The following is a 17,097-nucleotide window of genomic DNA, read 5'->3' on the forward strand; positions in this document are numbered from 1 at the left end:
GGCGTGACAAGATAACGTTGTTACGCTAGGGATGTGGTAAGTCTGTCACGTCAAATACTCTACGTGACAGCATTATCTTGCAACGCTACCAATACTGATGTGACCAAAAGGTTCATATGGTAAAAATTTTTTCTTAGGATTAGTAATAAAATTATTTATTAAAAAGACAATGAGTAGACAAAAAGAATAGTACTACCTCATGTTCATAACGTAAGATGTTGTAACGTTTGACTATTCGCCTTATTCAAAAATTTAGTATAAATATAAAAAATAGCAGGTCATGCTTAAAGTTCTTTTGATGATAAAGTAAGTCACAAGCAAAATAAATGATAATTTCATAACTTTTTAAATAAGACAAATGGTTAAATATTTTAAGTAAAAGTCAAACATCTCGTATTATACTAAAATGGATGGAGTATATGCTTAGGTCTTGTTTAGATTGCAAAAACATTACATCAAACTTTTGAACACATATTTGAAGTATTAAACGTAGTCTAATTATAAAATAAATTTCAGATTCCGTCTGAAAATCGTGAGACGAATCTTTTGAGTCTAATTAATCCATCGTTAGCACACGTTGGTTACTGTAACACTTATGGCTAATCACGTCGTAATTAGGCTCAAAAGATTCGTCTCACGATTTCCCCATAACTATTTAATTAGCTTTAATGTTCATATATATATATATATATATATATATAATGTTTTATTTATGTATACAAAGGTTCGACGTGATTTTTGTGAAAAAAGTTTTTTTTTTTGAACTGCCTTATGCTCCGCGCACACGTCACCCCAGGTCCAATCCAGTGAATGAGTTAACGTGCCCTGTCTGTACTGTCTGCATCACTACAGGGAGCGTGTTACATGTAAAAGTAAAACGACCACAATTTACACCAAAGTAGCCTACAAATCGTGTCATCAAACTAATGGAACAAACGGCATTGTCAGCTCGTCACTTCAGGTCACAGGTGATCCATCGATCGCGGCAGGCATTCCGAGTCATTTCGTACAGCGGTGCTTTTCATCTAACAAACTCCTTTTTATTTTTTTGTTCGCAGTATATAGTCTGGGCACATATCGTCCGTAGAAATATGTATAAAGATGTTAATTAATCCTGCTTTCCTGACTAATTAGAGCACGAGTTTTCCGTACATTGTTTTGAAAATTGCCGGTGGGCGTTTCTACAAAACCCTGTTTAAAAACATATTTTTTTCCTTGTTTTTTTTTGCTAATTCCCCCTCCATACTGAAGGTTTGTTAGCATAGGTGAGAAAAGAAGAAAAAGATATGCAAAACAAGGTGAGCCACTCCCATATGATTAATTGAGTTATATATTATTTTAAACTAGAAAAATATATTAATATATTTTTAAAATTTTTAGAAAAATACACCAGCAGTTCAGTAGGCGTGTCATATAAACAATGGACTTTGTCTCATTTTTTAAAGGAAAAGTAAATCGGTGGGAGAATTGCTAATTATATTTCAATTAAAAGTAAAATCATATACACGTTACATGGAAAAGAAACAAAAATCTATGTTTGGAACACCTCAAATCATATGAATAACACACAAGTCTCCACCACCGACTAAAGACAACAATGGAGCCCAACACAAATGAATCATTACTGAGTTTCTCATAAAAGCGACACCAATGTTATAATTTCACAAAATCCATTATTAATGAGCTTTCTCACCTAGCGACACAACAACTCCAATTCCACATAATCACGTCATCATTGTAAAAGCCGTCATCATTGTAAAAGCCATTGCCAAAACAAACAAAAGCAACATCGGTTTCCCACGGTAAACATCAATCTAAGCTATCAAGCACCACGACCTATACTATATCAAAAAGCATCAAACACCTCCAGAAGGAAACTTGAACGCATTATTATTGTCAAGCTTCAACACGCATAATGGCAAAGCAGCCCCAGTTTCACCTAGCAGCAACAAACGAAGAAAGCTGGTCATCCACAGTGGACTTTCTCACCCTATATGCTTGTCTCGAACAGTGCCTTAGCTTAGTGATCGTCTTCCAAACCACAAAAAAAAAACTGCTCTTAGTGATTTAGAGAAAATAAAAAAGTTATGAATGCACCTATAATGGTTTTACATCTATATAAAGTCTTATATTTAAATTCATTAAATTTTAGCAGTTTTTCAATATGTCCACAGTAAATTGAAAAACCGATATTCATTATAAGCCATTTCCATCATTAAAAAAACAATCCAACTATTCATTCTTACCCTTGAAAAGTTAACTGAACTGTCTCAAGTTCCCATTGAAATTAGTTAGACTTAAATTATACCTCCAAAACAAAATTCCAAAAAAAAACCCTGCATAATGGGGAGGTCCAGATTGCTCCAACAATACCTAAGCATCTCCTTCTAGAAGCTTCGGATCATGGTGGTCCATACATGTGAAACACCATTGCCATAGGTTAGGCTCTCCTACAAACATGAAACATGCATGTTTATTCGCTGCACATTGAAAAGCTACTAATCAGACACCCAAAAGTTAATTACAATTAGTTGGTCTCTGACTTCATGGCAATCAAACATGGCTACAGCTTAGTGATTTCGTGTGTATGCAAAACAACCAGTTTCAGTAAAGGTAATAGATGATCACAAGTGCATTGAATCATTTTTTTTTCTTTCTCCCTTGAAATTCTTGGTCCCTAGTAGAGCCACGTTCTATATATATGCATGAATCCAATTCAAAGAATCTTCAGCATTGGTACAGGAAAAACATAGTACAATTATTGAGGTATCTTCTTGATTAAATGTATTCTTGCTTTATCAGCCATAGTTTCGTTTCTTTTTCACGACGTAGCGCTCACAAACATGTGTGCATACTCATCCTCATAAGAGCAAAGTTCAATAGTATAGCCAACTACTGGCTCTAATTCATCTATAGTCAATCTAATAGTCAATTCATACAATAGCTATCTACAAAACATATACTACCATAACCCACTTGTCATACACACACTGTGTTTTGAAGTCCGTGTTGTAGCTGACTACAAATCTATAGCTCAGTGTCATTCTCTCTCCTCTCTTATCTTCTTAAAAATATTTACAGCTGGTTTATAGTCTGCTGTTGTATCTACTCTAAGCACATGCATACTCTGTAACTGTAAATATACGTCGTAGTAATAGTTAACGTTAAATACCACCATGTCGACATCACTAAAATAAGCATATGCAAATTTCATCTTTTCACTTAAAATAAGCATAAATAAAACGACTTATTAGTGATTAAAAATAATATATAAATAAGTACATACGTGTTTTCAATTATATGAAATCAAATGATGTAAAAAAATATAATGAGAAAACTCCAAAATTTACTCTAGATTTAAGTTTTAAATTTAAATTTTATCTTATAAGTATAAGCATAAACGAAAAGATGGTGATATCTCTGTCAAAATAGGGGTAGTGAATACAAAAGCAGAAGGCTTTAAATAGGAAATAAAATAATTTGGTCAACAGGTAATATTATGGCAACCTAAAAACAAATGTAGAGAAAAACTACGGTGAAAAAATCTAAAACTTTAAAATTCAAAAGCTGTGGAACAAACCTGAACCTATGTCATCCTACTAATACGTCATTATCCTAATTAAAAATGCTCTTTCAAACAAAAACTTGCTTGGTAACTGATGAAAGATTTTCTTAATAGCTATTTAATAGTATGAAGGATGAAATTAACTGCTATAAAATTAAAAATATAGTCTACATAGATAAGACGATGAACTTCTTTATATTTTTTTAATAAAAAACACACTGTTAGCACCGTGGGAAGCTTACGCAAAAGCCGATGAATAATCTAGCTCAAAAGAAACAAAATAAGACGGCAAAACAATTTATCACTTCCGGCTTGAGCATTCCTGCCCCATTTAGGCATGTTCTTTTCTGATAGTGGATTTTGGGTTTTGTTGCTACATTTACAAGCTCCTAAACAGCACAATTCATGCAAAAATATTCTATACGAAATGTCCTCATTAGATCTTTCTTAAGCAAAATTTCAACTTTTGGTTAAATCAATCTTTTTATACCCTTAAAAAGCTATTACGGAATCGGATAATCCATAAAATCAGATTGCATTCTATGGATGATTCTTATTTTAGTTGTTGACTTGAACATGGAGAAAAAAACAATGAGATTCATTTTTTTACATTAAATTTGGTCAAATCCTGTTAGTTTGATTTAATTATGCTCCCTGGTCAATTCCCATGAAGCTGCTACTACTAGTTTAAATGAAGTCAACTATCGTGGCCATATGACTTTCATTTTTTTAGACGTGTTATTGTCTCCTAAACTATTAATTAAATCCAATACGCTCGAAAAAAACCAAGTAGCAACTCCAATATAAATTACAGAGTCATTATGCTATTTGTATGATAATGGTAGCCCAACAGATGGGCATTCTTCATTCTCATTATAAGAACATGTAAGGGAGTGAAAAAAAACAAACATATTTACAAATGAAAAATAATTTGTAAAGAAAAAATTTACATATGTACTCCCTCCGTTTCACAACTAGCCTTGCCTAGATTTATATGGATGCTAACGAATCTAGACATATATATACATTATATACATTTATCAATTGATGAATCTAGGAAAGGCTAAAAAAGACTTATAATATGAAACGGATGTAGTATTATTAGTGATATAAAAGGCAAGGTTAAGAAAAAAAACTGCGATGAAAAAACTTTAAATTGAAGATTCAAATTTTGGTTCATAAGCATAAACAAAAGCGAAAGGCAATGCCGGCTGATTCAGGATTCAAAAAAAAAACAAAAAAACAAAGACATATGTCGGTTTCTCTAGGTAAAAAAGAACTTCATGTTAATGAGATTAGTTATATCTGAAGAAATAATATCCTGTTTGCAACCACAAGCTTGACCGTACCACTGGGTTTATAAAATTAGGTAGGATTTGAAGTACAGCTAGCTATTTCTCAACTTGTAGTATGCATGCAGAGGAAGCTTCTGAGAGCTAGATTTCCTATCACGTGGATATGTCGGCAGAAGTATCCAAGTTTGTGTGCACAGTGCACATCCGTTTATGCTATTGGTCACCAGATTCTTGTTCCGGACGAATGGACTATTTTCTACTCCCTCCGTTCTTTAAGCTGATGTCGTTTGAAACACATCATTCCACTTATTCAAATAATTTATATAATTATTAATTATTGTTTTGTAATAATTTTGATTGTTTACTATAGTAAATTTAAGCATGATTTTTAATTTTGCATATTTGCACCAATATTTTAAATGACGAGATGTCAAATTTAGATTCAAAAGTCAACGAAGTTAATTAAAAAACCAGAGGGAGTACTAATAAAGAAAAAACAATCCAACTACTTTGATACCCCTTATTTATATTATATTGAGAAAGATGACTCGCTTTACTTGCTATAGATACCATTTATTTACCAGGGACAAACATGGAAGAATACTTACCTATAAGTACTAAAGCAACTTATTTTAAAGTAAATATTATGGAAATTGATCAATGGCTTATGTACGACTAAATTGATCAACGGCTGTAGCGCTGCTCCTTTAATTGATCGATGATTACATGCTTTTAGTCGTACTTATAGTAGCGCTAGAATATTATGGACGAGTTCGATTCAGCGAATTGGAGGTGCAACACCCTAGCACGCAAAACGAGATAACCGCATAATTAATGATTAATTGAGTAATAATTATTTTGAACTTTAAAACATAGTTTTATCGTAATCTTATTTTAGAAGCAACTTTTATATAAAAAAGTTTTATAAAAACTATCATTTAGGAAACGTGCTAACGAAAAACGAGTAAATTCATGTTGCTACCGGCTAAATCGACCTATGTTTGAGATCGGAGGGAGTAATAAATCGCTGAGAAACCCCGTTTGTAAGAGCCTGTTTGGTAGGGCTCTTGATTCTAGGATTCAATAATTCTGATTCTGATTCTCTATTAATCAAATTCAAGATAGAATTAGAATCAATTTGATTAAGTGTTTGGCTAGAAACACTAATCTTGAATTCTAATATGAGTTTTCAAGATAAATTGGCAGTACTACCCCTGACATAGCAAGAGAGTTGATTTTTTATATATTTCTTCATGTGGCTTAATGTAAACATCAATAATTATTATAAGTAGACATTACTATGTGCAACTTTTTTGTACATTTACTTGACCGCTGAAACAAGAACGCGGGAAGCGAATTAGCTCTCAAAGCGATTTTAATGAGTGCAAGAACACTCATCAAATTGCTACGACTCTCAACCAGAGTAAAAATTCAGAACATAGAGGATGTGTAACTGAACAAACTACAGAGCTGCTCTGCCATGGAAGCAAAAAAAAGTAATGAATCCGGAACAATGGCCTTCACCCAGGGGAAAAAATTATTCTGCGAGCTTGTTGTATGGAAAATCAGAATCACTATCTACACTATCTACAATGGTCATTCTATGAACATTGCACGATCAAGCAAAACATATGAACTCAGCTGTTGTTGCTTCAGCTTGCTGTATGGAGTATTAAACAAAAGCAGAACCACTATCTACCGTGGTAAAAAAATTAAGGATATTCTGTGAACATTGTAAGATGAAGTAAACATGAAAACTCAGCTAGTATTGCTTCTTTGAAGCATGTTTTGCAAGCAGCATTGGAGGACACAGACAGTTCAGGAACGACAACAGTAAACATACAGCAACAAGTCAAGAACCAGTGAAACAATGTGTCCATCAAGGTCGGCAAAACACAGGGGACGCAAGATGAAGCAAACATGAGCTGAGACCACTAATTCCACCACTACTTCCCGCTCCGTTGAAACATTTGCGCGAGATGACATTCCCTCGTATAGTCCGGCTGTCCAGGGGCAGCGAGGGAGGCAGTCGGCAGCGGCGGCGTCCCTCGGGGAGGGCAATGAATCTGGGGAGATGGAGGAGCAGTTGGAGCCGTCTGAGTAGCATCCAAAGTCCTGGGTTCAAATCTCCATAGGAGCATGAATTTCAGATTTGGGTATTTGAGAGACTAAGTCATTTACTTAGATTAAGTTTTCAAAGTTTTCAAAATAAAAATGGCTGCATATATCCGAGTAGATATAGAGGCCAGGTAAAAATACCCTTCTGTAAAAAAAAGTTGTTGCCGGCGGCGACCCAGGGACGGAGGAGCAGGCGCTCGGGGGCGATGGTGACCCAGGGGCGTCGGGGGCGGCGGCGTCAGTCGGGGGCGCCGATGCCCTAATCCAACACGCGCACGCGCCTTCTCGATCTGTTTTGGAGAGAGAGGAGGAGGTGGGAAGGGGTATATCGGTGGCATTGGTGAGTAATTTTTTTCTAAAAGATAGGGGTATTTTCATATTTGGTTGATTGGATTCAGGCGAGAAACTCGTTTTTTACATATTCACGTGGCCTGTATAAATAAGAGGAATCATTTCTTCTGTTTCACCTCAGAATCAGAATCACCTTAAGTTCGTTTGGATTGGATTTTGTTAATTCTTCATAGAATCAAGAACGAGAATCCCCACCAAACGGGGCCTCTTCGCCTTGCATTCTGGGTCGGATCGATGATCTCAACTACTTCTAACCGAAAAAAAAAAAAGGAAAAACACACAAAGATTAGCTGGGCCGGAGCCCAAATCCAGCAAACAAAACATCATGGGCCGGGCCCTCGAACATTTTTATAAAAAAGTCCCCAAAAGCATCGCCGCATCGACGAGGAAACGGCGGAACCACCCTCGCATTCCACCCCACCCCACTCCACCACGCCCAAACTCCGCCACACACACTGACTACAGGGCCCCCACCACCCACATGCCCCACCTGACAGTGAGAGATGCCGGCCCCCCACCCAGATCCCAGAACAAAGACACTTTTACATAAAGACCCTTACATCCTATCCATTTTACACCAAAGGTACGGAACAGCAGAAAACGTGGAGCGAAATGTGAAGAGAGAAATGTAGCAAGGGGGGTAAACGCAAAAAAGCCCCACGCGCTCCCCCTCCCGCTCTATAGAGGGAGGAGGAAACCCTAAGCCGGGGACACCGCAGGGGAAGGCGTCTTCGTACTCGCCCTCTCTCTGCGCCTCCGCCGCCGCCATGAGGGAGTGCATCTCGATCCACATCGGGCAGGCCGGCATCCAGGTCGGGAACGCGTGCTGGGAGCTCTACTGCCTCGAGCATGGCATCCAGGTTAAACGGGATCCTCCCCGTCCGCTTCCCCTTCTCCCGCCACTCTCTCGTAGCTGCGCGGATCGATCTGGGGGGGTTTTACTGAATCAGAAGTGTTCCCGTGGTGATAGTGTGTTCCTTTGTGGTACTAGATCTGATCAATGCATGGTTATTTTTTTTCCTCTAAAATTTTCTGTCTAGGTATGTTAGAAATGATATTGTTTCTGACCGATTTGCCTTGATCCGCGCGTAAATGGCCGTTAGTTTGACAGATCATGATATGTTTAGTGCTCTTCACCTGACATTTGTACTGATTTGTACTCCTGTTTGTACCACTGTATTTAAGTGCTAGTGCCGGACCAGTAGTTTCGGCAACTATCTGGGCAAAGCATATGGGTTCCATGCGTCAAGAAATGTTTGGTGTGCATGTCAGCAAACAATCATTTCTGATGAAACACACAAGACTGTTAGACATCTTTTTATGTGTTACTAACTTCGTTTCATATTACAAGATGTTCTGACTATTCCTAAAATCATATGGATTCATTGATCTGTGGATGAATCTAGTTAGAACCAAAACATTTTGTAATATGGGATGGAGGGAATATTAATGATCTTCTGGATTGTTCAATCGTTTGATTTTGTTAGTACAATGGTTTACATATTCTTTTTTTTAATCTGCTGAACTGATCTGTACTTTGGTTCCATTGTATTCTCAAAACTCATTAGAACAGTGCTCTCTGAAGGACCCCTTATGTGTATCATGCAGTTCACTGTAATTCCTAGCTTGCGTTCTGTCCTGAGATAAAATTGCTTGTGAAGTAATTTGTTGAAAAATGTTGTCCCTATGCAGCCTGATGGACAGATGCCTGGTGACAAGACTGTTGGTGGAGGTGATGATGCTTTCAACACCTTCTTCAGTGAGACTGGTGCTGGGAAGCATGTCCCCCGTGCCGTCTTTGTGGATCTTGAGCCTACTGTGATTGATGAGGTGAGGACTGGTACCTATCGCCAGCTCTTCCACCCTGAGCAGCTCATCAGTGGCAAGGAGGATGCAGCCAACAACTTTGCCCGTGGTCACTACACCAGTAAGTGACATGTTCTTCATACTGAACTGTCCTGTATGCATATTTCTTGGCTATGAGGCTGAGATGATTTAACATATGGTGCTATTCATTTCAGTTGGCAAGGAGATTGTTGATCTGTGCCTTGACCGCATCAGGAAGCTTGCCGACAACTGCACTGGTCTCCAAGGATTCCTCGTGTTCAACGCTGTCGGAGGAGGAACGGGTTCTGGTCTTGGTTCCCTTCTCCTTGAGCGTCTCTCTGTGGACTATGGCAAGAAGTCCAAGCTTGGGTTCACCGTGTACCCATCCCCTCAGGTCTCCACCTCCGTGGTTGAGCCCTACAACAGTGTCCTCTCCACCCACTCCCTCCTTGAGCACACTGACGTTGCTATCCTGCTCGACAACGAAGCCATCTATGACATCTGCCGCCGCTCCCTTGACATTGAGCGCCCATCCTACACCAACCTCAACAGGCTTGTATCTCAGGTACTATCTTTCATCCTTGCGATGCTCTCTGCTTCATTCAGTTCGTGCTGTAAGATCAATGCACTGTCTTTGGTACATTTTTATCCAATTGTTGTAGTACTTGCTGTGAGGGTAATACTTGTGCAATGGTCTCTAATCAACAATGTTGTGGATATGCTTAATGGCGCAGGTCATCTCTTCACTTACTGCGTCCCTGAGGTTTGACGGCGCTCTGAACGTCGATGTCAACGAGTTCCAGACCAACCTTGTGCCCTACCCGAGGATCCACTTCATGCTTTCGTCGTACGCTCCGGTGATCTCGGCCGAGAAGGCGTACCACGAGCAGCTGTCGGTGGCGGAGATCACCAACAGTGCGTTCGAGCCGTCGTCGATGATGGCCAAGTGCGACCCGCGGCACGGGAAGTACATGGCGTGCTGCCTGATGTACCGCGGCGACGTGGTGCCCAAGGACGTGAATGCGGCGGTGGCGACCATCAAGACGAAGCGCACCATCCAGTTCGTGGACTGGTGCCCGACGGGGTTCAAGTGCGGCATCAACTACCAGCCGCCCAGCGTCGTCCCCGGCGGTGACCTGGCCAAGGTGCAGAGGGCCGTGTGCATGATCTCCAACTCCACCAGCGTCGTCGAGGTGTTCTCCCGCATCGACCACAAGTTCGACCTCATGTACGCCAAGCGCGCCTTCGTCCACTGGTACGTTGGCGAGGGCATGGAGGAGGGGGAGTTCTCCGAGGCCCGCGAGGACCTCGCCGCGCTGGAGAAGGACTACGAGGAGGTCGGCGCCGAGTTTGATGAGGGTGACGACGGCGACGAGGGTGACGACTACTAGATTACTTGCTTCGTCTTCCTCGTGCTGCTGCTGCTGCTGCTGCTTAAATCCTGTGATCTGCCTCTGGGTTCTGTCTGTTTGAAACATTTTGCTTTTTCTCATGTAACCTGTGTTATGTGTGAATCTGCTTCGTATAGTTCTTTAATACCAATGTCCTCTGATGCCTTGTGCTGTTTCTTGTGTTTGCCTTTCGTTTGTTGTCAAAGTGCAAAGCTTAGGCAATAAAATTGGTCCAAAGTGCACTCTGCTAACACCTGGCCTAATATGGTCGTGCAATCTACCCAACATTTAGTTTATTTCTGTAATTAAATCGATAATCCACTGATTGCCTAATAAAAATACACATGTGAACATGAAACTTTGTAGACCTTCGAAACGGAGTAATGCTACTGTAATTTTTATTTGGCAAGGTACGCCGTTTGTTTTGGTGGGATGCCCGAGCATGAGCCAAAAAAAAAAATAGAAAATATAAACAAAAAACAAAATTGGTTGCTCTTCAATTACAAAAAAACAAAATCGGTTGCTCTTCAATTCTCCATGCAACTTTTTGTCTCTATTTTCAGAGCATCTGCCGTCTCTGAAACTTTTCAATCTCGCCAAACAAATTCCGTACATACAGAAATCCGCAGAGTGAGTTGAAAGCAACCAACGAGCTAAAGGAAAGCATTGCAGAAGGGTATTGCTAAATTTCATTATGCTAATTTAAGTAACATCCTTAGTAAACAGATCAACAAGTACTCTCCAGCTATTCTATGGGTGCCTGATCTGGCAGTAATACAGTAATCATGTTGACTCTGCTTCCTCTGGCAGCAGTTCTGGAGTTGGGATCCTATTGAAGCAAGCAAGAAACTCTTTGTTCCCTTCTGCGCCCTTTATCGGAGATTCAATCCAGCCCTTGTTGCAGAATCCAAACTGCTCTACGCCTGAAATTATCCTATCTAGCACCTGTAATGAATGAAGCAATGGGATAATGTTGATTTTCCAATCAGAACTCAAGGGAAAGTAATTGAGTAATTGCAAAGAAAAATGAGCAACAGATACTGCAGAACACATGGATTCTGTTTAGAAGTTAAAGTATTTGCAGGTCGACTACCAGGAATAAATACCAATCCTATTTCAAGTAGCTAATTCCTAGATAGCCTATTCAGTGTAAAGTTTTATGACGGTGAAGCACAAAACAGGAGCAACGATGCAGGGATAATAGCAAAGCGTTACCTCTTTGTGAACCAGAGGGTCTCGAACAATCCCACCACCTCCTACCTGAGCAAGGTAAAATGGGATTTGCTCTTAGTGGCTTGCTTATTTCCATTATTGCGATTAACCATTATTTGCCAAATTTATATTCAATCAACAAGTTCAGAAAAAAAAAACCTGAGATGCCATTTGTTTTATACCTGAGATCGACGAGCTTCAAATTGTGGTTTGATAAGTGTAATCAATGTAGAGTCTGTCTTCATTACTTTGACTACAGCAGGCATAACCTTGATTTCACAGGTAGTGTCAGTGAACAATTGATGTCAAGGACTTTAATAATTTATTGAAGATGCTGATCTATCATCTTTTATTTGGAAAATAATGCAGAACATGAAAAACAGCATGAACTTGAACTACATAGGGCAGTAAGAGCAACAGCAACCATGGACAACAAAGCCACATTATTTTTTTTAATGCATTTCTTTTTTTCCTTGAGAACGCTTTCCAACACATAGTTACTTCGGCAAGATTACCTAGTGTCTAATAAGAACTCATTGCAATGACACTTAGATCATTATGGGATAAACACTAAACACTGCTGGGAGGACAGCCAAGCAACCTCAATTTTATCAGGGATACAATGGACTAGGAATGGGAGGAACAACCTTGGGAGAGAAACTACAAACTACACTGAATCATCTTCACTTCCTAATGGAAAGAAAACAATGCCATTTTTATACGGGGATGGACCCACCAAATCGATCTAAACCCTCAACTGCTACAAATAACATTGCAAACCAGATAAAAGATATTACGTCTAAGATTACTAGATAGAAACTGTAACTAACATAAGATAACAGCCATGCAATCAAGCTAGTTAAGATAACAGGGCACATGAATAGAAATTCCTGCACACAATATATGCAGCACACAATATATGACTGATGCATCCAAGTACTGGAAATCTATGCAGTTGATTAGGTCGCTTTACTGTACATACCAGACAACTTTTACAAGAACTAACACAAAGATCATTAACCTGAGTAGGACAAGAAAATATTATGCAAAGAAAATTAAAACAACCCAGTGTATTTTTCAATAATGTAGGAAATGATACTCACTCATTTAAGAAACAGTGACATACTAAGAGCTCTGCTGAAAAGACTTGTGTAAGTAGACAGTCATGTGGACACTAAAAGGTTAGAACCAAATCATACCAAGAGAATTGAGATGAATGATAGGTCCAATGTCACCAAGTCAACCAGTTGTGGCAGTTCAGTAAGATGTCTTAAATTTGTACGCTCGATTACTGAAACCTGTTCATGCACTCGAATTTTTTCAGCCACCTGAAATGAAGAGGATATTATAATTCTTCTGCTGTAACCTTGTAACAACTACCTGCAGCTGACAAATAATGTGGTAGCAGTTAGATTGAAAATATACATTTAAGTGAGTTGCGCAACCTGTCCATAGCCAACATCGACACCGTATACATGTGATGCTCCATGTTGGAGTAAACAGTCAGTAAAACCACCAGTTGATAACCCTGAGTCAAGGGCTACCTTTCCATCACAATCAATACCAAACTCTTTGATGGCTGCCTCAAGCTTATGCCCAGCTCTGAATTTGATCAGAAGAGAAGAAAAAAAAAACTTCGTGAACTGGAGTTATTTACTAGTTTCTTTTATAGCATAATAAGTTAATAATGTCGAGCATCACCTACATACATATTTTGGAATTTCAGCCTTGATTTCTATGACTGACTTGTCAGAAACTTGTGTTCCAGCTTTATTTACAACCCTTCCATCCACAAGAACCTTACCTAAAAATTCATGTGTGAAATAACAGAGGATGATTTACAAGGTTTGCTTTACATACAAAATATACATGGTTAAAAAGTCATAACTGAAATACAAAGTGTAAATTGCAATTCCCTTATATACGTCAAATGCGGCAGTACTATGAGTAACACATTCGGGTATACATCATAAAATCTGTTGCAGTATGGCCAACATCTATGAGCTTTTCATAGATGAACTTGAATGTGAAAAGGACTAATTTTATGGTGCAAATTTCTCTTTATTCCAAACTCAGCTACTTTGATGGATTTGAATGGGATATAAAGTTATATTGAAAAAGTGCCATCAAACAGGAGGGCAAATAATTGTTGTCTTAAATATATACAGATAATAACAACAGATTAAGCTTGAGGTGGCATAAGCATGCCTCTAATATAGTTTCCTCTTAGAAGTGAACGTTTCAGTTCAATGCTCACTGATCTTTCAACAAAATATATATGATCAAGTGTCACAGAGCATTCTCATATTTCAGTCTTACTGTTTGTTGAAGTTGAATAATGATGACAGGATTAAGGCATTCTTGTTTGGCATGACATGATAGCTGAGGTTGCTTTTTGAAGCAGTGTTAACACTTAACACCATATGAAGTATAAAGTACCAAATCAATTTACAATTATAATGATCTAAACGCTTAAAATCAAGGCAGGAAAGGACTAACCCTGAAGAATCCACGACTGGATGTAAGTCCTGCTATACTGTTGAAACCTCTCGAGGCACACTTCATCCAATCGTCTTTTCCTGAGTAAGAAGGTAAAAAATGACCCATGATACAAAATACCACTACCATATTGATACTGACCCATTGACACTAATTACTTTACAGTAAACTAAGTCACTGATTGGCTAGTTTAACAAAAGTAGAATAGCCATCATTTAATTATTAAGAAACAAATTGTTAGGTCTAAAGAGATAAAAAATAATAAAAATGATACCATGACAATCTAGAGGCCATAATTTCTCATACTTGACACTAGTAAATAGAAACACTGGGAAATGTTGGCCCACATTGACAAGCTTATTGACATGCAATCCTGAAGAGTGAAGGTACCAAACATAACTGTTTCACACACAATATAAACACCTAGCTTTCAAATCCAGAAACATGCAGGATGCAGGAAACAGTGAATCTAGAATCGAAGCCTTCCGAAGCAGAACCACATAGCAATTTGAAGGCTTAAGTTACTCAGAACTAATATGAACTATCAGTCATGACCAACACAAGCACACATAGAAGATTTGAATAAAGGAAGACAACATCGAAGAATGTCAGAAGCCTTACTTCTTGGGGAGCTGAATCTTTTGGGATCGCACTGCCGCGAACTCCCGGGATGGAGAACAACAGGACGGTCTGGCTCCAACCAGCCTAACTGAGAAAGCCAATCAAAGAATCTGATGAACCCATTTGGAATTTCTCTTCCAGAGATCAAGAAGCTGGAAACAGCACATCTATACCTCTATACTAATTGGGCACTTCCTAGTCCACGTTAATCACAAAGATCTACCGTTGATTGGATTAAGCATATTATCATGGCCGTACATTTATCATGTGTAATGTCTGTAGATGTAGTAAGAAGTGGGTCTCGATTGCAATGTACATCAACCACCAGTTGTGCTGGCCATTAGTGATCAAGCAATATGATCGAATATGACGAAGCTCTGATCTTCAAGTACGAAAGGCACAATCTGCATCAAGTGTGTTTTTTCGATGTAAACATTTTTACTTTTCTTTCTTGCCTCTATGCAGCTTGAGTGCTTATTTTTATAACCATATGTTTTGTTAAGTTCTTTCACTAACACCACATACCAGACTGCCTATTCACATATTTCTTTTTCTTCAAGAACCGTGCACACCATTCTTTAGCTGTGATATAAAGAGCAAGACTTAAGGAGTTTCCTTATACTAATAAAGCTGCAATATGCGGAGATTATCCACCGCGGACACACAACGGTGATATTTATTAATTACTAATTCGCCTAATTCTTCTCAATTCACTTACCAATTCTTCACTGCACGAAGAGAACATCTATCGAAAGCTTGACCCATAACTTACACACACAAAGAGAGAGATTAAACAACGAAAATGGGGACAAAATGGCTGGGTACGAAGATTGGTTGGGGATGCATTTCCCCGAATTTGCACAGACAAATTCTCACTGCCTACTTGATTCCGCAAACCAATGCGTCCTTCTCTGTTTCTGTTCCCGATTTCTCAGAGCTATAGCCTGGAGGCCATCATTCCATCCATCCACAGATAAAAAATAGGACTAAAGAAAAAAAAAACACCGCCACCGCCACGGAGATTTGGCCTCGCGACTTCACTACAACACAAGAAAAGCGTAGCGAGAGGAGAAAAAACTTGGAGGAGGTCTTACGCTGGTGAAGCCGCAGCCTGGAAGCCATCATCGCGTCGCCTCCACCTTGCTCTCCTCTCCGACGATAAACCCTATCTCTCGGATTCTGCGACCGCGCCGGAGTGGGAGAAGCTACCGTCCATTGCCATCCAACGGTTCTACTAATCCGGGCCTGCCTGTAGGCCCATCATCAGTCTGGGAACTTTGGTTGGCCCAACATAAACAACGCCTTATCTTTTTCTTTTCTTTTCTTTTATTTTTCCTTTTCCGTTTATCTTTCTAGTTGCTCTTGGTTAACGGAAATGGAGAAACTAGGCAATGGGATCTCGTTTAAGAACAGGATGAGTTATGAGCAAACCGTGTGTACGACGTCGCAAAGATAATTCCGGCGATCGCCAAAATTGGTGATGAGAAAATGTCACGTCCCAACCCTAGAAACCCCCCTAGGTCAGGCCCATGCTCTAGGACATCAATACTTCCCTCACACAACCAACTCATGCGCACCCGAGAATGACATCCCAAGATTGCTCCAAGTCAAGCACGGTTAACCTTGGAGTTCTCTTGAGATATTCCGGAAAAGTTCCGGAAAAGAAGTTGCAACTTGTTGGTATGAGTATCTATCAAATCCTATTAAGCCTTGGGTTGGGATGTTACATACACCCACCCTCAAAGGACCCGACGTCCCCGTCGGTCCAACGTACCCACACTTGGGCAAACAACCAGGAACGTTCCCCTCTTTGGCACATCCGTGTGTCCAAGTCCGGCCCATGTGCCATGCCGTGTCCTCGCAGGGCCCACGCGCCATGCGCAACATGCCCGTGCACCTGCGCCCACACGCGCCCGTGAAACCGCGAGGGTCGGCTCTGATACCATTCTGTCACGCCCCAACCCTAGGAACCCCCTAGGTCGGGCCCATGCTCTAGGACATCAATACTTCCCTCACACAACCAACATAATGCAGGCATGGCATATTTCGTTGAATCAGTCTTTTTCGCCACATCGCGTATAAAGGGAATCAAACCCAACTCTTCCACTCGCCACCAATGCGGAAGGATGCCGCCGAAAAGAAAGGAGACTGATCTTAACGTTGGCGTCGGTTTTTCCAAGAAAAGTTTGATTTGATTGGTCTTTTTCATGCGCCCCAA

General features: G+C 39.6%; 2 protein-coding genes across 2 annotated transcripts; one reads left to right on the top strand and one right to left on the bottom strand.

Moving 5' to 3' along the window:
- Window positions 1-8,026: 8,026 nt before the first annotated feature.
- Window positions 8,027-10,798, top strand: LOC102710062 (tubulin alpha-3 chain). The gene is made up of 4 exons (XM_006662793.3): window positions 8,027-8,189; window positions 9,022-9,256; window positions 9,351-9,721; window positions 9,891-10,798. Exons 1-4 carry the CDS (start codon window positions 8,097-8,099, stop codon window positions 10,545-10,547), a joined length of 1,356 nt encoding a protein of 451 aa, XP_006662856.1. The 5' UTR covers window positions 8,027-8,096; the 3' UTR covers window positions 10,548-10,798.
- Window positions 10,799-10,973: 175 nt separating this feature from the next.
- Window positions 10,974-16,067, bottom strand: LOC102706794 (hemolysin A). Its single transcript, XM_015842460.2, has 9 exons — window positions 15,974-16,067; window positions 14,880-14,967; window positions 14,259-14,338; window positions 13,461-13,563; window positions 13,205-13,361; window positions 12,959-13,087; window positions 11,942-12,028; window positions 11,763-11,807; window positions 10,974-11,492 (listed from the first exon to the last, which is right to left on the bottom strand). Exons 1-9 carry the CDS (start codon window positions 16,002-16,004, stop codon window positions 11,331-11,333), a joined length of 882 nt encoding a protein of 293 aa, XP_015697946.1. The 5' UTR covers window positions 16,005-16,067; the 3' UTR covers window positions 10,974-11,330.
- Between the last annotated feature and the right edge of the window lie 1,030 nt (window positions 16,068-17,097).

Source organism: Oryza brachyantha, chromosome 11 (assembly GCF_000231095.2).
Source record: "Oryza brachyantha chromosome 11, ObraRS2, whole genome shotgun sequence".
Lineage (NCBI taxonomy): Eukaryota > Viridiplantae > Streptophyta > Magnoliopsida > Poales > Poaceae > Oryza > Oryza brachyantha.

What these genes read in the sequence shown, in the direction of transcription:
- LOC102710062 (XM_006662793.3), top strand. Translation starts at nt 8,097, where the DNA reads ATGAGGGAGTGCATCTCGATCCACATCGGGCAGGCCGGCATCCAGGTC. An exon ending in TGCCCGTGGTCACTACACCA is followed by an intron (nt 9,257 to 9,350) that starts GTAAGTGACATG and finishes TATTCATTTCAG; the next exon opens with TTGGCAAGGAGATTGTTGAT. An exon ending in TCAACAGGCTTGTATCTCAG is followed by an intron (nt 9,722 to 9,890) that starts GTACTATCTTTC and finishes TTAATGGCGCAG; the next exon opens with GTCATCTCTTCACTTACTGC.
- LOC102706794 (XM_015842460.2), bottom strand. Translation starts at nt 16,004, where the DNA reads ATGATGGCTTCCAGGCTGCGGCTTCACCAGC. An exon ending in CCAGTCGTGGATTCTTCAGG is followed by an intron (nt 13,564 to 14,258) that starts GTTAGTCCTTTC and finishes ATGAATTTTTAG; the next exon opens with GTAAGGTTCTTGTGGATGGA. An exon ending in ATTCCAAAATATGTATGTAG is followed by an intron (nt 13,362 to 13,460) that starts GTGATGCTCGAC and finishes GATCAAATTCAG; the next exon opens with AGCTGGGCATAAGCTTGAGG.